Here is a 23,602-nt window from a genome sequence, read left to right as displayed (position 1 = left end):
TTTAAATAATTACTTCAAGAATATTTTTTCTTAATGGCAACCTGGAGATGTTTCCAAGGTAAAGCAATTCCTTAAACTGTTCAGTGTTAAAACTAATGAAAATGTCTATGTCATTCCAGAAGTACACATGGAAACAATATTTTTTAAAATTTATTTATTAATTAAACAGAAATGGAAACAATATTTTTGAGAACTATTCTATCTTAGATGCTTACCAATATCTGAAGGCATTTCACTTACAGAGTTTCTATATCTCATTAATAATTGCCTGTTAAAAATATTTATTTGGGGGCTGGGAATGTGGCTTAGCGGTAAAGTGCTTGCCTAGCATGCATGAAGCCCTAGGTTCAATTCCTCAGTACCACATACACAGAAAAAGCTGGAAATGGTGCTGTGGCTCAAGTGGTAGAGTGCTAGCCTTGAGCAAAAGAAGCTCAGGGACAGTGCCCAGGTCTGAGTTCAAGCCCCAAGACTGGCAAAAAAAAAGAAAAAAAATGTTTTTACTTGATTTCTTCTGGTCTTGATCAACCAGTCAAAATCCTGAATTTCTCATGTCACTTCCTAAATTAGATATGGAAATTATATTTTGGTTCTCTTCTTTTTTTTTTTTCCCCAGAAACGGCTACTCTGAGCACAAAGCGGATGTATAAGATGGACCACTGACCCTTTCAAGATTAAAAGGAACCAAAGTCATTTGGGGGGGAGGGGGCAAGGAAGCAAGATAGATAGATAGGAAAGTTATGTAATTTCTAACAGCTATCAAAAGGAACTAGACTCCAAAGCTAAAATCAGGAAGTCAACAGAAAAAGCAGATCAGCTCCTAGTGTAATTGGATTGGTATTGGGGATTGAACTCAGGCCTGGACCCTGTCCTTGACCCTTTAGCTCAAACATGCAACCTTTTGAGGCACAGCTCTACTTCCAGCTTCGTGGTGGTTAATTGGTGATAAGAATCTTGATGGGCTAGCCTCAAGCTATGATCCTAAGATCTCAGCCCAAGTAGCTGGGATTATAAGCAGTGAGCAACACTCTTGTAGTGTAATTTCTTTTTAATGTTAAATCATAATACAAGAAGATATAGACAGAGCTATATCTAAAACTGTCTTATTTTTTTTTTAATTTTTTATTTTTTGGCCAGTCCTGGGCCTTGGACTCAGGGCCTGAGCACTGTCCCTGACTTCTTCCCGCTCAAGGCTAGCACTCTGCCATTTGAGCCACAGCGCCACTTCTGGCCGTTTTTCTGTATATGTGGTGCTGGGGAATCGAACCTAGGGCCTCGTGTATCCGAGGCAGGCACTCTTGCCACTAGGCTATATCCCCAGCCCCTGTCTTATTTTTTTGAAATGGTAAAAATCTGGGAACTCTTTGTGAATGGTAGACAAAAAGAAAAACAAGGTATATCTGGCAAAAGGAAGTCCTAAAGGTTACCTGGGCTCTGGGTGAAACTCACCCTTCTTACCCAACCCGAAAAAATGTCTAATTATTAAGAGTTGCTAAATGGCATATTTGAATGGCTCAGAAGGTATAAAAGCTCCTTAGATTAAAAAAAAAAAACATCATTCCAGTCTTTAATGTTTCTCTCTTTTTCTATTTCTCCCTGTGTAACCCTGTTACACTAAAATAAAGCCTTGCTAAAATTTTTCAAAAAAGAATATTTATTCAACAAAATTGTAAGGTCCAGATTTGGGGGAGGGAGAGTCAGAACTAGGATTTGAACTTGTGCCTTGAGCTAGTAAAGCAAGTTGCTTTACCACTCAAGTCACACCTTATCCTTTCGTGTCAGCTATTTCTCTTTTTCTTTCTTTCTTTTTTTGATACTGTCCCTGAGCTCTTTTGCTCAAGGCCAGCACGCCACTAATTTGAGCCACAGCTGCACTTCTGGTTTTCTGATGGCTAATTGGAAATGAGAGTCTCAGAGACTTTTCTGCCCCCGCTAGCTTTGAACCTTGATCCTCATTTGATCCTTGATCCTCCCTGAATAGCCTCCCTGAATAGCTAGAATTACAGGCCTGAGCCACCAGCGCCTGGCTATGTCATCTATTTTTTTTTTAATTTAGTTTTGTTTTTGTTTATGTGGTACTGAGGACTCAAACCCAGGTCTTCATGCATGCTTAAAGCTAGCACTCTGCCACTTGAGCCACAGCCCACTTCGGGCTTTTTCTGTGTATGATGTGGTGCTGAGGACTCGAACCCTGGGCTTCATGCATGCTAGACAAAGCGCTCTACCGCTAAGCCACATTCCCAGCCCACGAATACTGTATATTAACATTCCTAATCACTTTCACTGAGGTTTTATAAAAGAATAAGTTTATCAGCCAAATTTCAGATTTATATCATCTGGCAAGCAACATTTCTTTCAAAATTGACTTGCGCTAAATCATGTTAATTTTTTGACCAATCTATTTGTGCTCCTTCCAAATTATTATTCATTCAAGTTACTTTACTAGGTGAGTTTCTCGCTAATTGCTTGGTCGGCAGCCCTTTCGGTATGTCAATCATTTGCTCTTTTCTGGGGATTTTACAAGGTATTTCTTTTATAAAATGTCCATCCGTGTGTTCTACCACTTGAACCAAAACCACTTTCTGCTGGTCAGATGGAGGTCAAAGTGACCTGCGCTTTTCTTTCTGCCCAGGCCAGCCTGTCACCTCATCCTGGGGAGGGGTGAGCCACCATCTTTTTGCCCTGATTCATCTCCAGGTTACCCCTACCTACAACCCAGCCTTTCAAATACCAACACGATGCTGGGCATGGGCGGCCACTGCGGGCGGATCTCCCCGTGGGCACCTGGAGCTTCCAGGCTGGAAGGCACGGTCGCCCTCGGCGGCCCGGGGAGCGCGGGCGCCGCCCCCGGCGGGGTGCGGGGGGGGGGGGGGAGGTTCACCGGCGCGCGCTCACGCCAGGGCCCGCCGCCCGGGGAGCCGCCACCGGGGCGGGCGCTCTCCCTCACGTCGGGGGGCGGCGGGGGTGGTCGCCGCCGGACCCGGGCCCGCCGCGCCCACCGTGCGGCGGCGTCGTGGCTGGGGTCGGAGCACGCGCTTCCCGCGGCGGCCGGGGCCGGGGCCGGGGCCCGGGGCGAGCCCGCTGACGCGCCGCACGGACCCGGTGTTAGCTGGCCGGGTCGAGGCCGGCTGCCCGCCCGCCCGCCCGCCCGGGGAGGCGGCACTCGCGTGCTCCAGGGCCGAGGCCCGCGGCCCGCGGCCGGGGGGAAACCGCTGCCCCGCGCCCGACGCCGAGCCGCGGGCCCCGGCCCCGCTCGCCCCGGCCCCGCCGCCGCCGCCGCCGCCGCCGCCGCCGCCGTCGCCAAGGCGACCGCCGCCGAACGTTCCCGCGGCGGGCTCCGCCCCCTGGCCAATCGGACCGACGCTCGCCCGAGCCCGGATTCTCTTTGTTCCGCAGCCATTTCAGGCCCCGGACTGGAGGCGGCGACGCTTCGGCGGAAGGCCCGAGCGCCGGAGGCCTCTGGGATGGTGTGGGACCGGGTAGGTGGCGTGACGGGGGCGCCGCCGGGGCCTGCGGGGGCGGGAGCGGGGGGCCGGGGAGTTCCAAAGCCGCCCGAGCAGCCGCGCCGGCCCGGCCCGGCCTCCCGGGGCCCGCCCGGCCGTTTGGAGCCCGGCGGCGGCGCGGTTCCAAGCCCAACAGCTGCCGCCCCGGGCGCCCCGCGGGGCCCCGGGGGCCGCGCCTCGGCCCGGGGGGTGCGCCGGGTCCCGGGGCGGAGCCCGTGAGGGGCGGCGGGGAGGACCGGCCGCTGCCGGGGGCCTGCCCCCCACGCCCGCCGGGGAAGCCACCGGGGCCGGGGCCGGGCTTTGTCCCGCCGCGGCGGCGCCTCTCCCCGCCCCGCCCCGCGCGCGGGGCCTGCGGGCCTCACGCCGGGTGTGTGCGGGTGTGTGCGGGTGTGCGCGTCGTGCCCGCCCCGGCCTGGGCTCCCCGCGCCGGCTGCGCGATCGCCGCCCACGGTCCGGCATGGCTGGCGGTTTGAATCTGTTAGCGAATTCGCGTCCTCAGGTCGGGCGGGCGGGCGGCCGGGTGTGGAGGCTGAGCGGGGCCCGGCCCGCCCTCCCCCGGCCCCGGCCCCGGCCCCGGCCCTCCCCGCGGGGAACCCGACGGCCCCGCCGCCGGGCCGCGCCGCCCTCGCGGGGGTTGCGTCTTTGTTTTATGAGGATAACGCGGGTCCCCGGTAGACGTGAATCGTTCCCGGCGCACGGGAGGCCCTCGGCCCGGAGCTGCGGGGGAACGGGAGGTGGACGGGGCGGGGGGGGGGGGAGGAGGAGGAGGAGGAGGGCGGGTTCTGCGTGCCCTCCCCTCCCCTCCCCGCCCCCCCTTGCCAGACCCACCTTCAAAACAAACAAACACCCCCCCCCCCTTCTCCTTTGCAGAAGAGCAGCGGTGCGGGGTGGTTTGGAGTGTGCGTGTTCCTCCCCGCGTTCCTCTTCCAGGCGGCCCGGGCCGCCCCTGCCGCGCGTCACGTTGAGTACCCGAGTGCCAACGGCCGGCCGGGCGGGGCGGGCCGGGCCGGGGCGGGCGGGCCGGGGCGGGCCGGGGCGGGCGGGCCGGCAGGCAGGCAGGCTTCAGTCGGAGTGAAGCGTTAGCACTCCATTTTCTTTTCCCCCAAAGAGGCCTCTCCACCTCGGATCCGACTCCACAGAGTTGCATCATCCCAGTCAGGATTGTTTTTCTCCACCCCCCCCCCCCCCGCCCTTGCAGTTCCCTGTCGCCAAAAGGCCATTTTCCGTTTACAAGATGTGAGGAGCCTAAGAAGTAGGTGAAACGAGGGTGTCCCGACTGTAATATTTTGTCACTATTTATTCATTGTTTTCATGGCTGTGGTTGGTTTTTGTTGTTGTTTTTTTTAACATGTACACAGCGTTAAAGCCATTGTGTGAACAGGTTATATAAAAGCTGCAAATAAATTGTGTTGAAGTGCAAAATCTTACATTTAGGATTTCTTGCATTTGTGAACGATGTTGGATTCTGCACACTTTTTTTCTTTTTTGCCTTTTTAAGAAATCTGGTTATAAAAGAAGCCAAAAAGCAAGCTTCCATATGTAAGAGACAAAGGTATTAAATATAAACTGAAGAGAGAAGCACAGCAGTAGGCAGGAGTTATTTTTACTAATTGTGGTGTAAGAATGATGAAAATTTCTTCCTGTGATTGACATTTGAATATGGATCAGTTCCAGAAGATACTGTTACCCCAAAACAGTTTGGGGAAAAAAACTGAATCAAAGTGGTTAGCTGATGAGGTTTTTTTAAAGCAATGAAGAACCACGTCAAAAGACTGGAGAGAGTGGAATTCTCCATGCTGAGAATGTCTCTTGGTCCAGCCACTGAATTGGTAGATAGCTGGCGAATCCCTGCCTTTATAGACAGAGTTGGTGAATGTTATGCAGACCTGCCTTGGTAAGAGTGGCGATTGTTACCGTGTTAAGTATAGGTGGGGATTAATAAGGAAAAGTTCTAAAAGCCAGGTTTGGTTGGGTTGTTCACAAACTTGCATGCTAAGTGGGGTTCTCTGAGTCTCCCTCAAGAAGTTTGTGTTATAAATAAGGATGTTGGCGTTTAATAGTCAATAGCCAGCCAGGTGCCCGTGGCTCACACCTGTAATCCTAACTACTCAGGAAGCTGATCAAGGCTCAAAGCCAGCCTAGATAAGAAAGCCTGTGAAACGCGTATCTCCAATTTACCACCAAAAAGCTGGAAGTGGACCTGTGGCTCAAGTAGTAGAGTGCCTATCCTTGAACAAAAAAGCTCAGGGACAGTGCCTAGGACCTGAGAGCTAGCCCTAGGACAGATGGACACACACATACACACATTAATGGTCAAATGAAATATTGATATAGGAAATAGAGATGGAAGTTTGCACTGCAATGTTCTCTTATTTCCAAAAGGCAGTCAGTGATAGAGCACATGTTTAAACTGGTAACTTAGAAGACCACAAGGTTTGGATTGATAGACTTTTAATGGTTAACTTCAGAAAACAAAGCCAAACTTTTCAATATAGAGATGAGTTCTCAACAAAGACTAGACTGAGACTCAGATTTTAGCACCATCTGTAATTAGCTGTATGACCTTGGCTAGTTGCTTAATCTGACAGTACCTCAATTTTTTTTTAAATCGCATAATGTTTAAGGATTAAATGAGATAATTCAGTAATCTCTGGCCTGTGTAGTGAATGCTCCATAAGTAATAACTTAGATGATCTTCAAGGGTATTATCAGGGTTCACTATATAGGTAAAAATCTATGAGAGAACTATGCAGTTAACTACTAAAACCTTTTGGTGCATTTCACCCAATATATTTTTCTGAGTGTATTTTGATTTTTACCCTGTTGAAACTTATGTGAATAACCCTGTATTCTGCTTTTTAAAAACCTACTACCATAATCTTATTCTGCTCCTGGATTATTTTGTCAGCTTCTTTTAATGACTGAATGATGATTGTGTGAATTTCTCATGAACAGTTTCTAAATTTTTTATAGACAGACACTGCGCTTTCAACATCCTTGTACATAAAACAATTTCTGTCTTAGATTATTCCCTTAAGATAGAGTTTCCTTGGGTGAAAATATTGGGTAAAGTGTATGATCGTACAAAGATAGGTCCAAGTTGTCAAGTTGCCTAAGGGAAGGTTTTCCTTTGTGTATGGTTTTGTTTGGTTTTTATGAGATAAGAGTCCCAGGATGGTTTCAGACCTGCATTCTCCTCAGTCTTTCCAGTTCTGTGATAACAGGTCTGTTGCACCACACTGGGCTTGCTCCTGGGAATTAAACAATAGTATTAAAATAAATTGGAGCAACACAGTAATTATTATTTCTGTTGATTGAGATAAAAAGGAAGAAAAATATTTTTTCTTGCAATGTGACAGGCATTATTTGTAGGCATTAAGATATATTATTTTGTAATATATGTTTAATATACATAAAATACACTTACTATACATAGGTAATACATAAACAACACAGAATGTTGGATAAATAGTACACATTTAGTATATATGATTTTTTTTTTCCCCAGTCCTGGGCCTTGGACTCAGGGCCTGAGCACTGTCCCTGGCTTCTTTTTGCTCAAGGCTAGCACTCTGCCACTTGAGCCACAGCGCCACTTCTGGCCATTTTCTGTATATGTGGTTCTGGGGAATCGAACCCAGGGCTTCATGTATGTGAGTCAAGCACTCTTGCCACTAGGCCATATTCCCAGCCCCAATATATATGATTTTATAAACATTCTCATTAACTTAGCCCTGTGTTAATACAAGGAAGTTAAGTCAGAAACCACATCACTAAGGTGATTGAGCTGGAAAGAATGAATTGGTAAATTACAAAATTTGGCCATGTAGAGCTTACCTTTTCACATTTTAGAAAAGGAAAAAGAAATCTTTACCTAGATGAGATGTGATTGCCAATGAATATATAAAGCTGGATTCTAAAGTGAATGCAGCAAGTTCATGTGGATGCCAACATTTTTAGTAATTATCTCAACACAAATGGGAAGGGGGAAAAAAAACCCCACAAATTAAATTTGGTAAAACCCCTCGTAAAGTAAGTGAAAGTCTCCTCATACACCCAAGGGCCTTGTGTGTTTCGCCTGGGGCAGGCCTAGGAACCCAAGTGGTAGGGATGACAGATATATGCTGGGCATCTGCAAGCTTAGTTGAGGTGAAGTATCAACTAACTTCTTGTCTGTGCTGGCCTTGACCCGCAATCCTAGCTCTTTCTCAGAAGTATCTAGAATTATATACATGCACCACCGCACCCAGTTCTTGTAAATGAAAATCATTTAAGAAAAGAAATCATAGAGGTATTCTAGATGAGATTACAATCATCTGTAAATGTAGGTGGTAAATTTTATATTGAAGGTGAAACAAAAACGTGCACACATTTGAATTGCATCTTTGAGTTGACTCTGAAGATGCTGCAATGGCAGCCCCTTTATTCTAGCTGCACGAATTACTATCATTGATGGAAGATGCAGAAAGGTTGCATTTCCACTGCTTGTGTTTTTATTAAGCAAGGAATTAGGAAAGAGAAAATATTTAGCAAATTGTAAATATATTAAATAAATGATTAGGAATAGGTATCTATCAAATTTTAAGGAAATGAGCTTAAAGCTTATTTTTAGAACCAGCATTTATGTTTCCATTAAGATGTATATATTTGAAAAATAGTAAACCAAAAATATAGTGGTTTATTTAGGCCAGAGCATAAGAGAATAGGGAAATAATGAGAAAATGACGGACAGACTATTAGAGACTTAGTGTACCTTTTATTAGTGCTAGGATTATCTTTTGTATATGGTAGTGCAATGAGTATAATTACAGGTGTTATGATGTACACATAAGGTTGGGTGATACACTACTTGTAGAGAGTGGAGAAGTGGATGAGGTATCTGGGAAAATAGAAGCCCCATTTCAGTTTATCAATCAAAGTCAGAACTTGCTATATTCTTGGAATTCTAAGCAAGTCCAGGGACCTGAAATGTATAAAGTAGAGATCTATACTTTTTCTGTAGAGGAACAGAAAATCCTCTTTACTTGTAGCCGTACCAATTCTGACATTGTAGTGCAAAGCGGATAAAAGGTGAGACCAGATTTGCCTGAGAGGTCTTTACTAGATGATCTTTAAAATACAGCACGGAAGGATTTGGGGGAAATAGTCTCCTGAGCCTTGGGTTACCTTGTATGAACCATTGAGAATTTGAATCCAGCACCAGTGGTTCATGCCTGTAATCCTAGCTACCCAAGAGGCTAGATCTGACGATGGAGATTCAAAGCTAACCTGGGCAAGAAAGACAGTGAGACTCTTATCTCCATTAACTACTCAGGAAAAGCCAGACGTGGCCCTGTGGCTCAAGTGGTAGAGTACTAGCCTTGAGCAAAAGAAGCTCAGGGACAGTGTCCAGGCCCAGAGTTCAAACCCCAGAAAAGGGGGGGTGGGGTGGGCTGGGCTAGGGAGAAAGAAGGAAAGATAGAAAAAAAATTGAATAAGGAATGATCATTGTGTGAGCAGTTAAGAACGGAACAAATAGACTTTAAAGGTATTGTAAATAAGAAAGGAAAACAATCATTTTTTTAAATGGGCAAGTTAACAGAAGAAATAACAGTCAATAAACATGAAGGAATGTTCTACCTTACCAGTAGGAAAATGTAAAGTAAGCCATTTTACTTTGTGTCTGTGCCATCATAGTAGCAAAAACAAAAATAGTTTCAAGTAAAACGACTTTTTGTTTACTTGTTTTTCGACTGGGGTTTGAAATCGGGGCCCTGCACTTGCTGAACGGGGTACCCTGTGAGCCACGGCCCCAGGCCGCCTAGAAGCATTCTTGACGCAGTAGTGGAGACACAGTAACGGGTATAGGAGGACGTGTGGATAGGAAGTACGTGTCCTTGGATATCGTTGTCAGTAACCACAGAATCGCCCGGTTTTTGGGTCATCCATTTGTCTCCTGTAGTCCATTCACAAAAGAGCCCTCGGGGCTGGGAATGTGACCTAGTGGTAAAAGTGCTCGTCTGGCATACATGAAGCCCTAGTGATTCCTCAGCACCACATGTATAGAAAAAGCCGGAAGTGGCGCTGTGGCTCAAGTGGCAGAGTGCTGGCCTTGTGCAAAAAGAAGCCAGGGACAGTGCTCAGGCCCTGAGTTCAAGGCCCAGGACTGGGGGAAAAAAATATTGGTCTATGCTCTCAACTCTTCATTTGCTTCTATTTTGCCCTCTGAAATTTACTGTCCATCATTTGCAAAATCCATGCTCAACTTTTAAACATTCCCTTCACTTTATTTTTTCTTATTAGAAAGATGGTGTACAGAGAGGTTACAGTTACATAAGTCAGGTAAAGAGCACTTTTTTTCCTGGACGATGTCATCCCTTCTCTCACTTTCACTTTTGAGACAAGATCTTACCATGTAGCCCAACTGACTTTGAACTCAAGGATGTCCTTGTCCTCGCCTCCTAAGTGCTGGGATTACAGATATGTGCCACCATGCCCAAGTGCTTCTTTACTTCTTGTTTCCATGGAAGTATGGCTCTTAACATTGTTTATCTGAGCCTGGGTTTTTTGGTTGGTTTCTTACCTGTAGGAAAGTGGTAAGGGAAGATTATCTGCAAGTTTCCTCACTGATTTTACATAATATTCCTCCCCTCTCCTTAAAAATCATTAACTTGGTGTTATGTGACAAACACTCATTATACCTGCTTTTCTATATATTTCTCTTTTTTATATTGAAACTGACAAAAATGTGTATAACGTCGTAACTCCCTGTGAAGAATTTTAACCACTCCTTCCATTCCCTTCCTTGCTCTGCTTGTTTGGCAAAACTCTAGTCAAATCCAACTCTCCAGCCTGTGAACTTTGCTGACATTGGGAGGATAGCAGTTCAAGGCCAGCCTGGGCAGAAATTTTGAAAGGCTCCTTGATAATCAATAGCTGGTGTGATGGTGTCTGTCACGCCTGCTACACAGAAGGCTGTGATTGGGAGGATGTCATCTCTAGATCACTTACAGAATCTAATGTAAGTAATGTAAGTTGTTACACTGTATTACTTACGAAGAGGCTGTATTTCCTGTAATCACAGGCTTTATTTTCCTAATTTTTGTTCCCTCCGTCCTGGGCTTTGATCACAGAGCCTGTCCTTGAGCTTTTTTTGCTCAAGGCTAGTACTCTTAGCACTTGAGCCATAGCTCTACTTCCAGCTGTCCAGTGGTTGATTGGACAGATAAGTGTCCCCGTGGAGTTTACTGCTGGGGTTGGCGTCCAACCTTGATCACATCTCAGTCTTCCGAATAGCACGAGCCATTGGTGCCGGGCTTTTCTAATGTTTTTAATTTGCACCTGGTTGAATCCACAGATACAGAATCTATACTTATAGTCAACTGTATTTCTCTTGAGAAGAATAAAAATGCATAGTACTTATACAACCGTTTCTCCATTTTCTTGTTTCCATTTGCAGCAGTACCTCCTTTGCCTTTCCTCTCACTGAGTGCTTCAAGTCACAGCCTGACCCCACCACCAGCCAGTAGCTTCTTCATTGGAACTCTCATTTAATCCCACAGCTCCAAATATGTCAGCGAAGCCCAGATTTAGATCATTAACTTCTCCTGAATTGCAGTATTATATATGTAATACCTGTTAAGTAACTCTACCTAAAAGACGGATTGATGGTAGACATCAAATTCAACATGTGCAAAGCTCATCTACACTTCTTCCCAATGCCTTTCTACAAACTTCCTTTTCCCATTTCTGCAAATAAGAACACCATCTTCTGTAGTCAGGCCAAAGATCTTGGAGTTACTCTTGCCTTTATTTTCTCTTCCCTCTTCAAATCCATTCTTTTAGGACTTTTAGGACTTGTTTTCTGTATCATCAAAATAGATCCAAGAACTTAACCATACTTCCCTCCAGCTACCACCACTTTGATCCAAGCTCCTACAATTGTAACCTGCTGGATTACCTCAATATGTTACTACCTGGTCTGCCTGTTCTACCCAAGCTGTTCCAAGTAGTGTTTTCTCAATACAGCAGAGACAGACCCCGTTACTTTTCCATTGAAGATCCAATAGTGGCCCCTACACAATGCCTAAACTATGTGTTCTCCCCAAACTGAAATTCTAACACCCGAGTGATAATATTAGGATATGGGAACTTTGGGAGTGATTAGGTCATAGAGGTGAAGTTACCTTTATAAAAGAGACCCCCTTGTAAACGATTCTTTGTCCCTTTAAGACACAGTAAGCAGGCTCTGTCCAAGTTACTCAGATGCCTTGATGTTCCCAGCCTCTAGTACGATGAGAAATTTCTGTTATGTATAACCTGTCCAGTTTATGATACTTAGATCCTAAGCCTGAATAGACTAAAACATTTCCTCCTCCACTCAGAGGAAAGCTAGTCCTTAGAATGGCCTGTGAAAGCTCTCTCTGATCTGCTCAGCCTACTTGCTTTCCTCTGGCTCCCAGGCCTCGTTTCCTGCCAGCACTTTTTCTCCTTGCACAGGAGCACTTGCTCTGTCTGCACTGTCTGTAGTGTATTTCTTCCAAATAACCTGCTTGACTCTGGCCACCCTTCCAAGTCTGCTCAGATCTTTCTTTCTTTTTTTTGGCCAGTCCTGGGCCTTGAACTCAGGGCCTGAGCACTGTCCCTGGTTTCTTTTTGCTCAAGGCTAGCACTCTGCCACTTGAGCCACAGCGCCACTTCTGACCGTTTTCTGTATATGTGGTGCTGGGGAATTGAACCCAGGGCCTCATGTATACGAGGCAAGCACTCTTGCCACTAGGCCATATCCCTAGCCCCCTGCTCGGATCTTTCTGTAGAGCCGTTTAGTATGTCCTACTCTGGCCACCTCACTCCTCTTGCCTGAGTTCTTGCTTTGCACAGACAGAATCTATCACCTTCTCACATACTTCCGGCTCAGGACGCGGAAGTTCCAGAAGCCTCTGGTCTGTTTTATGCACCCTATGAACAAAGAACAGCTTTACATTTTTAAGTAGTTGTAGTACAATCTGTAAGATATACATAGACTGCAAATCCTAAGGGTTTTTTCTTTTTTTCTGGTAGTGTGTAGGATCTAATCGTGGACCTTGCACAAACTAGGCCACCATTCTATTCTACCACTTAGCTGCATACCAACCAGCCCAGCCATGTCTTTCCTAAAGTTTTGAGGTTTTTTTCCCCCTCCTCTCCCTCCCTCCGTCCTCCCTTCTCTTTTGTACAGTACTGGCAACTGAACTCAGTCCTTGCACTTGCTATACAGCCACTCTGCCACTTGAGTCACACCCCCTAGCTCTTTTATTCTTTTAGTTATTTTTCTGATAGAGACTTGCATTGTTGTTCCTCACCGCTCATCCCCCTGCCTGGGACTCCCCCATAGCTGGCTTCACAGGTGTGGACCACATGACCAGTTCATTAAGTGCAGTGGATTGTCATTAACCTTTTCCCCCAAGCCTGCCTGAGTTACTGTCATCCCAGTCTGCGACTGCTGAGTAGCTAGCAGACTTGAGCCACTTCACTAAACCTCTTCCTATTTTCTGTCTGCCTCCTTTCAGAAGAGGTTTTGTGTTATATTCTGTTTGTTCAAGGTTCAAGAGGACAAACATTTGTATCTGCAATATTCTAGGGCTGCAATAACGGCAGTCATAAAATATAGTGGGCAACTGGTAAATCTTTGTTAAAGGAACCATGTGTAACAGTGAAAAACAATAAGTAAATAGTTAAGTATGAATCAGTAAAATGTGTTGTACTTAGGAATGAAGATAGGCCTCCATATAATTACTAAGAAAAGCATATATGTATATACAGGGCCTGGGTGCTGTCCCTGAGCTTTTTTGCCTAAGGCTAGCATTTTGCCACTTGAGCCATAGCTGTACTTCTGGTTTTTGGTGGTTAATGGGAAATAGAGTCTCAGTGGACTCTCAGTGCCCAGGCTGACTTCAAACCATGATCCTCAGATCTTACCCTCTTGAGTAACTATGATTACAGGTATAAGCTACCAGTTTGTAGCTTCAGGCATATTTCTAACGGATTTATTAGAAAACAAATAAAATGCCTTGTATATTTCTGCGTATTTAAATGCACAGAAAAGAGCTCTTAGATGAGTACATATCAAATAAATCTCTCTGAGAAAGAGACTAGGATTAGGAGAGATAATTGAAGGGAGCCTGAATTTTATCTGTATTTTTTACTTTTCTTAGCAGTACTGGGCCTTGAACTCAGGCTGGCACTCTACCCCTTGAGCCACAACTCCAGCCATGTTTTTGGTGATTCTTTTCAAGGTAGGGTCTCACGAACTTTCTTCCTGGACTAGCTTCAAACCACAGGTTCTGCTCTCAGCCTCCTGAGCAGCTAAATTACTATTTAGGAACCACCACAGGCCTGCTTAATTTTCTTTTTTGACAAGGAAAAGTCTAGTATAATTTTTTATTTAAAGGTTTCCTTTAATGGAGCAAAAGGGAAAAACAAGCAGATATTTAAAAATAAATAAATCAAGGAGAGAAACAGGAATGGGATAGAGAGGAAAGGAAGAAGATACTGTCTTTCCAAAATGTCAGTTTTCCAGGAACCTGGACAGAAAGCAGTGGTGATTGTGGATATGTGGAGAAAGAACATGGAAAGGAAAGAAGTCAGTGAACTGCAAGAACATTGGTGTGACTGGATGAAGAGCACAAGCGACTGAGACTCCGGAGAGGAGAGGAGTTTGGAGAGGGGCACAGGCTTAGATTTGGTACAGATCTTCCTTTTCTCAAGACAGAACTTTGCCATTTCACCCTCATAGCAACTCCATGTGATGAGAAATGGGCACTAGTCATCATCCCATTTTATCCATAATGAATTATTCTTTCCGTAGCTGCTAGAGTGATAAAGAACTCGAAGTCAGGCAGACTCACCTTCTTCAGCACTGTACTATAGTCCTTCCACATAGTGCATGAAAAAATAGGGAATTCCTTGTTTGATGTGGACAAAGAAGTCCAATAAATAGATCAGAGGTAATATCCTTACATTAAGGATAATTTTTATTATTATTTTTATTTCTTTATTTTGCCAGTCCTGGGCCTTGGACTAGGGCCTGAGCACTGTCCCTGGCTTCTTTTTGCTCAAGGCTAGCACTCTGCCACTTGAGCCACAGCGCCACTTCTGGCCGTTTTCTGTACATGTGGTGTTGGGGAATAGAACCCAGGGCTTCATGTGTAGGAGGCAAGTACTCTTGCCACTAGGCCATATTCCCAGTCCACATTAAGGATAATTTTTAAATTGTAGGGCTGTAGTATAAATGATTTACAGTAGATTTGTTTAATGTGTTATCCTGATAAGCTTTAAGATAGAAGGAAGAGCAAACTTTATATGTAAAGTGAAGAAAACTTTAAGAGAATTTAGGAAAAGCGCATTAAAACTGCAGGTGCTCCAGAACAAGAATTAGATTGCTCAATTGGAGGAGGCTGAATAATGCTTGCAGTTTTTGATCACACAGATTTGAAGGGATAATGAGAAAAGACTTGGGTAGAAACCCAAATATAGAGAAAAGATATTGTAACATTTTCAACCCAAGATAATTCTTGGCACTGACAATGACTTCTGAACGAAATGACCTGAGGTAGGTGTAGCCCTGAGCTCTCTTCCACAGAAGCTCCCGTATTTGACCAAAGAACCAAGTGACATGTAGCTCTCAACCAGTAACCTAGAAGACCCAGAACTACACTTGAACATTGGCTTGAACACAAGTTTTCCTGAAGGATAGGAGGGGTTTGAAAATTTTACATAAGTATGAAGGAAGAGAAATAAGGCTGGGTTTGTAGACAGAGTATTATCTTATAAATGTCAACTGAATGTTGTTTTTTTTTGGGGGGGGGGCAGTCCTGGGGCTTGGACTCAGGGCCTGAGCACTGTCCCTGGCTTCTTTTTGCTTAAGGCTAGCACTCTGCCACTTGAGCCACAGCGCCACTTCTGGCCATTTTCTGTATATGTGGTGCTGGGGAATAGAACCCAGGGCTTCATGTATATGAGGCAGGCATTCTTGCCACTAGGCCATATCCCCAGCCCTCAACTTAATGTTTTAATTTGAAAAGCTGAAAGGAATATGATTTTTAACTGCTTTACAGGTGAGGAAATAAACCAAATGAGATTTAATGATTTGCCCAGCTGGCTCTTCTTCATGCAGAGAACTGAGAGTAGAATCCCAGAACTTAATGCCCGTTCCTTTTTTTTTTTTTTTCCTAGTGTTATTTTGACCATTCTTGACACAGAAGAGATAAAGACCCCATGAGAGGCATTTTGTCTTACAGTCTCATGAAGTCACACTAGGCTTTTAGTGCCAAGCAGGCTCTGCTTGTAAGTTCACGTGTCTGCCTTGTGTAAATCCAGCTTTCTGTTGGCCTCACTCCTTGTTCAAAGAAAGTAGAGAATAAAACAGTACAGCAGGGCTGGGAATATGGCCTAGTGGTAAAGTACTTGCCTCGTATACATGAAGCCCTTGGTTCGATTCCTCAGCAACACATGTATAGAAAACGGCCAGAAGTGGCGCTGTGGCTCAAGTGGCAGAGTGCTAGCCTTGAGCAAAAAGAAGCCAGGGACAGTGCTCAGGCCCTGAGTCCAAGCCCCAGGACTGGCCAAGAAAAAAAAAAGTACAGCAAGCAGTATTAAGGTACGGTGGTACACATCTGCCTATAATCCAGGCTACTCAGATCTAGACAAAAGTTGGGGTGACTTTTTCTCTCATACAAGCTAGGTATGCTGGGTGCTAGTAGCTCACACCTCTCTAATCCTGACTACTCAGGCTGTGATCTGAGGATCACAATTCAAACCCAATCTGGCCAGGAAAGGCCATGAGACACTTTGTTGTTGTTGTTTGTCTTTTTTTTCTGTCTGTTATGGGGCTTGATTTCTGGGCCTGGGCACTGTTCCTGAGTTTCTTTGCTCAAGGCTAGTTAGTGCTCTACCCTTGAGCCACGGCGCCACTTCCAGTTTTCTGGTGGTTAATTGGAGATAAGAGTCTCACAGACTTTCCTGCCTGGGCTGGCTTTGAACCATGGTCCTCAGATCTCAGCCTCCTGGAGTAGCTAGAGTTACAGGCGTGAGCCACTGGTGCCCAGGTCCTTGAGACTCATCCCTAATTTACCACCAAAGAGCCAGAAGCCTCGAGCAAAAGCTCAGAGACAGGTCTCAGGCCTTGAGTTCAAACCCAGGGACCAGCACCAAAACAAACAAGCCAGGTGATGTGGTAACTCACCCATAATCCCAGCTACTTTGAAGGTGGAGATTGGAGGGTTGCTTCTGAAGCCAGCCTGGAAAAACTTGGCCACAGACTCTAAACAAACTAAAAGCAAAAAAGCTAGGGCAAGTGGCAAGGCCTTGACATAGAATGTTCAACTTAATTTTTTATTCAGTAGTGTTTATAGTTTTCAGTCATCCCTCAAAATAAAACAGTGGAGGCAACATAAGTTGAGGCTGATTCTGGAAACTTGTGTTAGCATACCTAGGAAGCTCTGAATCAAGAGACTGATTGAGCTTAGGGATTTGATGGAGAAACAATCAATAGAGTCAATAAAAGGATGAGACATTAAAAAGGTAAAGGCTCTAATTTTTAAAAAATCAGCTTTATTTAAACCTTACCTCTTATGACAAGAGACTTTTGGTTAAGAATTGGTCCTTACTGATCAAGTATGCAGAGGGCAATTTTTATTTGCAAAACAGAATCAGACTCCACTCTAGTGGAGGTTAAATTGCCCCGCAGCGAGAACAAAACGGTGATTTCTAGTAAAATTATCATGTTCTGATTGTGGGAAATATCGCCAATGTTTTTGAGCTCACTTCGCCAAATGTCTAGCCACATATTGAATCATTTAATAATTTAATTTAATAGTTTAGGATACTTGAAGAGTTCCTAGCTTATTCAGATGTTTAAAATTATTTAATTTATGATTGTTTTCTTAAACTATGGGACATAATTGGCTGTTTAGTAAGATGAAACATACCACTAGCTTTTTCATGGTAGACTGCTAGCCTTGAACACAAAGAAGCTCAGGGACAGTTCCCAGACCCGGAGTTCAAGCCCCACAAAAAACAAGGGGGAAAAAAAAGAACATTTAAACCCATTAACTTTTTCAATTCAGTATATGTTATGTGCCAAATTTAAATTATATGTACTTAGATATTTATGTGTAGAATTTAGATATTCCCACTTATTCAACTTAGAATGTATTTCTGCAGTGGAGATTTTCTTGTAATACATCAATAACCTCTTGTAAAAGTCGAATCATTTATTTCCTATTACTTTAAAATTTTTAATTTTCTTTTGGTTTTGTGCCAGTCCTGAGGCTTGAATTCAAAGCGTGGATGCTATCACTGAATTTTTTTTTCTTTTCAGTGATGGGGCTTGAACTCTAGGCTTGGACACTGTCTCTGAGCTCTTTAGCTCAAGGCTAGCACTCTGCCACTTCAGCCACTATGACACTTCCTGTTTTCCAGTGGCTAATTGGAGATAAGAGGCTCGTGGACTTTTCATGCTCGAGCTGGCTTCAAACTGTGACCCTCCCTATCTTAGCCTCCTGAGTAACTAGGATTATAGGTGTGGGGCCGGGGCTTTCAGTTTAATCTTAATCACTTCAGTGGCATAATCTGGGGAAAAGTTACTCCTAATAAATGAATTTTCTAGATAGCTAAAGCTTGAACCTGTAAGTACCATAAGGTGTATATGTATGTCTTTGTATGTGTGTGCCAGTACTAAGGCTTGAACCATGGGCCTTCAGCTCTAGCTCAGCCTTTTTAGTGATAGCTAGGACTCTAGCACTATGCCATACTTCCCACTTTGGCCTTTTGCTGGTTAATTGGAGATAAGAGTCTCAAATTCGTCCACCTAGGTTGGCTCTGAACCAGCTCAGCCTCCTGAGCCTCCTGGATTACAGGCCACCGTAACACTTAAACTTTTACATACATGCACTTCTAAAACAATTTTACACTTTGCTGCCTCCTTAAAGCCTTTTTGGTGTTGTTGTTGTGGTGTATGTGTGTGTACTGGTGCTTGAACTCAGGTGTACAGAGAGCTACATCACCACTTCCAGCTTTTTGGTGGTTAATTAGAAGAAAGAGTCTCATGGACTTTTCTGCCCGGGCTGGCTTTAGACCTCAGTCAGACTCCTGAGCTAGGATTACAGGCCCCACCTACCTTTTTTGGGTGGGGGGGATAATTTAAATTTCTCATGACCCAGTCATAGTTTTGAATCACAACATTGTCTTATGAAATAGTAACATTTTTTCTTTTTACTTCCCAAGTGTAAATATAGTGTCATTACAGGGCTGGGAATATGGCCTAGTGGCAAGAGTGCTTGCCACTAGGCCATATATACAGGAGGCCCTGGGTTCAATTCCTCAGCACCACATATACAGAAAATGGCCAGAAGTGGCGCTGTGGCTCAAGTGGCAGAGTGCTAGCCTTCAGCAAAAAAGAAGCCAGGGACAGTGCTCAGGCCCTGAGTTCACGGCCTAGGACTGGCCAAAACAAACAAACAAACAAACAAACAAATATAGTATCATTACAGAAATTAACCATCTTTTTTTGATGGTTGTGAAGTAGCCCAGTAGTTAAATGTTGTGCTGTTTACCCAACTACTTATTGATACTAGAAATCATCCTGATAAAAAATCTTTGAACTTAGTTCTTTTCTGTATTTCAAAGTTCTTAGGATATAGTATCAGAAGTGTGAGGATATATGGCTGTATGGATTGCTGAGTTAGTTTCCAACAGTTGTATTAGTTTCATCTACCATTTTCAAATGCTGTCTTTGGGTTTTAAATTTGTTTTTTCAGATAAAGTTACTTGTGTTTTATTACTGTCTTACTGGAACATCTAACTGTATACTACTGTATTATGCTAGTGAGCTTTCTCTTATACTTGTCCTAATAAAGTGCATGTTTGCCACATTGTAAGCAGTGCCGGCTCCTAGAAATGCATGCATGGGAAATGTCCTTTCTTTGGGAAGTAGAGTGTCTTGGGATACAAGTATTGCCTGAAAGATAGCACCTTGGTGAGAATAAAAGTGCTACTGTACTCTGACTTTTTTTTTTCGGGGGGGGGGGGTCAGTCCTGGGGTTTCAACTCAGGGCCTGAGCACTGTCCCTGAGCTTCTTTTCCTCAAGGCTAGCACTCTGCCACTTGTGAGCCACCGTGCCACTTCCAGCTTTTTTTGTTTATGTGGTACTAAGGAATTGAACCTAGGGCTTCATGCATGCTAGACAAGCACTCTACCACTAAGCCACATTCCCAGTCCTGGCACAATTTTAATCAAACAAATATTGTGAGATGATTCCCCCTCAAGGTATCAACTGCTGTTCCTCAAAACCAAAATAGTGTAAGAATTTGGAAAGGGCAAGGCAGTGATGGAAAATAGATGAGAAAATAATTCTGTTGTTTGTAAAGGTGTGCACTAGTCCTAGCTGCAGACTTCATTTTTTTTTTTTTTTTTTTTTTTTTTGCCAGTCCTGGGCCTTGGACTCAGGGCCTTGAGCACTGTCCCTGGCTTCTTTTTGCTCAAGGCTAGCACTCTGCCACTTGAGTCACAGCGCCACTTCTGGCTGTTTTCTATATATGTGGTGCTGGGGAATCGAACCCAGGGCTCCATGTATTTGAGGCAAGCACTCTCGCCACTAGGCCATATCCCCAGCCCCCAGACTTCATTTTTTATTTTTCCTCTTTTTCCCATTCTGTTTACTGTCTGCCTTTCTGGGGGTGGTTATTATATGCAGTACTGTCAGAGGTTGATGTAAGCTTGCAAATGTACATTGGCACTCGTGCTAATGAAATAAACTCCCATGATGCTCGTCAGCCCCCATTGTTCCACCCCAACCATTGGTACAGGACTGAGAAGATTTCCCCTTAAAGCAAAAAAGCATTTGGGAAAGTTTGCTACAAAATTACGTAATTGTGTAGTATTTAATTATGTTGTATGTATTTGAGTAATTATTTAATATTCCTACTCAAGCTCTTGTTTACAAAGAAGAGAGACTCATTGGGGTTATCTTAAAAGTAAGAGGGTAACGGAAGTAGTTAAGGCAAGAAGGCGGCCCAGCAGCAGTACTTCACTCTGTTGTGACCTGTGATGTAGCTCAGCACTTCCTTTCCTCCCTCTATGCCTGATCTTTCTCCCTGCTGGCTGAGAATTTCTGCATAATTTTGTCTTGCCTGTGGGATCTAATGATGGCCACTTATCTGTACACATCATGACCTTTTAGCTTTTGCTTTTAGAATTGGCAAATAGTGAACTATCATAGTACTTCCAGCTCATGTTTCCTGGAAAGGAAATTCAACTGGTTTAGCTTATCTGTTTTTGCACCAGGATTTTCATAAGAGTTAGGTAACCGTGATTGAGTCAGTTCTGTTTAGGAAACTTTGGGCTTAGGCCCTTCCCTGAGACATGGGCTATAGATGTCTAATCTAGTTTGTCTAATTGTCCTGCGCTTTTTTTCATTCTAATGGTTAAATACTGTAGTTAGCATTCTCCACCATTAAAAATTAACAGTTTTAATGCTGAGGAGTGTAATAAATAGTGATAACATGAAACTCAACTGGCTAGTAACTTGGTATCTCTACTTGTGAACCCACAATTAGGTTTTTAACATAATAGTTTCTTTCAGGGATATAGTCTTATAAACCAAGCACTTTGTTAGTATCTACAGTAGATGAGTGTTATCCTTTATGTCCAGTATAATTTTAGAACTTTTCTTATATTTTCTTCTTTTTTTTTTTTTTTCCCAGTCCTGGGGCTTGGACTCAGGCCCTGAGCACTGTCCCTGGCTTCTTTTTGCTCAAGGCTAGCACTCTACCACTTGAACTACAGCGCCACTTCCAGCTTTTTCTATATGTGTGGTGCTGAGGAATCGAACCCAGGGCTTCATGTATACGAGGCAATCACTCTTGCACTAGGCCATATTCCCAGCCCCTCCTTTTTTATGTTAGCTGGCTTTTTGTTTTTTTAACTGTGGCAATGTTGTTTGTGAAGCTCATCATCATATATATATATATATATACAGTTTTTGTAGGGTTGCTTTTTCTCTTGGTAGTACTAGGGTTTGAGATCTGGGCTGCTTGCTTGCTTCCTAGTCAAGTACTCTACCTCTTGGCCACACCCTAGTTTTTGTTTTGTTTTGTTTTGCCAGTCCTGGGCCTTGAACTCAGGGCCTGAGCCTTGTTGAGCTTCTTTTTGCTCAAGGCTAGCACTCTGCCACTTGAGCCACAGTGCCACTTCTGGCCGTTTTCTATGTATGTGGTGCTGAGGAATCAAACCCAGGGCTTCATGTATACGAGGCAAGCACTCTTGCACTAGGCCATATTGCCAGCCCCCCCTGGTTCTTTTCTGTATGAGTTATTGTTAAGGTCTTGCAGGGAGGACCTCAGACCAGCTCCTCCTACCTACAGCTTCCCTCTGTAGCAGAAATCACAAGTATGAGCCACCACACCTGGGTTATTGACGTGTTGCACTAACATTTTACTGGGCTGGCCTGAAACTGAAATCCCCCGATCTCTACTTCTTGAGTAGCTGACATTACAAGCCTAAGCCACAGAGCCCAGCCTTACTCAGTTTCTTTTGTATCATTAATTTTAGTTGATTTTCATTGTGGCTTTTTGGTCACCAGAGAAGAAAAACACCCTTGAGCACTAATAAAACATTTTGCGTTGTTTTTTGTGCTGAAGTTTTAGTTATGTGCTTCTATTTAATCATTATTTCCTGGAATTTATTTCCCATTTTTTGTCTGTGTCTATATAAAGTTTCTTTTGATTTCTTTTTGTCTCTATGAAACTATCAATCACCTACGAATTTTTCCAGGCTTATTAAATTCATACCTTAGTTAATATTCACCACTTGATTTCCATTATTTTTCTTTATTCCTCTTATTCTTCCAATACTTCTCTTCTGATTTGTTTAGAGTATTACCTGTCAGAGTCTATTCCTGACATGAAAACTGAATACCTTATACCTCAGATTGGGTGAAATATTCCTTGCTTCATAAATGGTGCCTTCTTGCTATATCCTCATACGGAAGAAGAGATAAACACTGTTTCTAATTTGTCAGAAGGGAAGTAGAAGGACCAAACAGCTTCCCTCACACACTTTTCTAAGGGGTAGCCTTCACCTCCTAAAATCCCTACCTCTATATTCTATTGCACTAGATACTAAACATTCAGACCATAGTGTCACCATATTTAAATGGCAAGTGAATCAGCCCATTTTGCTGCATATTTGATTGTACAAAAGTATTCTTTATGTTACTATTATCTGATATGAATGTACTACCATCAGTAATGGAGTATTAATGACAATTTTAATATAGGAAGTGTGGTATAATGGGAATAAACAGCAAATGCCTACTTTTGTTGCACTTCATATTCTTCTTTAATATTCACATTTACCCCATTTGTGGCTCAGAAAGTTTACCACAGAAAGACAAATTGAAAGAGCGGGGTTTGAACCCCTGTATGCATGATTCTGGAATCCAAGACTTCTGTTTTTACAACGTGTAATATGGAACAGTATGCAACACAAAAACTGAAATTTGTCTTTCCTATGGTTTTTTTTTTTTTTTGTCTGTTTTCTTATAACTGAAATCTGGCTAATCTGTGCCTCTGTCATGTATGAGATTTCAATGAAGAGATGAAAGATTAGGTAAAAGCAAATCAAAGTGAATTAACCAACTCACCACTTGCCTTTTTTGTTTTTTAAATCTCTTTTGTTTCATTGCTTAAATTGCTTGGACCGTTTTCTTTTCTTTTTTTTTTTTTTTGCCAGTCCTGGGGCTTGAACTCAGGGCCTGAGCACTGTCCCTGGCTTATTTTTGCTTAAGGCTAGCACTCTGCCACTTGAGCCACAGCGCCACTTCTGGCTTTTTCTATGTATGTGGTGCTGAGGACTCGAACTCAGGGCTTCATGTATACAAGGCAAGCAAGCACTTTATCACTAGGCTATATTCCTTTTCTCATTCATCTCCTCAACAAACAAAGTGCTATTTTCTCTTGAAATCGTGAATATTAAATCAACGCATTATAGTTTTAGATATGAATGAGAAATTCCAGGGTGCTCTCATTCAGAACTTTAGGAGCAGTCTAACTCAATGAAACAGTATACTTGTTGGCACCAA

The 23,602-nt window shown here is 43.7% G+C and overlaps 1 protein-coding gene across 1 annotated transcript in view; it reads left to right on the top strand.

The window, feature by feature from the left end:
- Positions 1-3,352: 3,352 nt before the first annotated feature.
- Positions 3,353-23,602, top strand: part of Tnpo1 (transportin 1) — an 85,281-nt gene continuing 65,031 nt past the window's right edge. Inside the window, exon 1 of the mRNA XM_048368497.1 lies at positions 3,353-3,479. Coding sequence (XP_048224454.1) covers positions 3,465-3,479 — 15 coding nt within the window. The 5' untranslated portion in view covers positions 3,353-3,464. The remainder of the gene's footprint in view (positions 3,480-23,602) is intronic.

This window comes from Perognathus longimembris, chromosome 19, assembly GCF_023159225.1.
Source record: "Perognathus longimembris pacificus isolate PPM17 chromosome 19, ASM2315922v1, whole genome shotgun sequence".
NCBI classification, from domain to species: Eukaryota; Metazoa; Chordata; class Mammalia; order Rodentia; family Heteromyidae; genus Perognathus; species Perognathus longimembris.
Note: the sequence above shows the minus strand (reverse complement) of the source record. Positions and strands in the feature narration are given on the sequence as shown.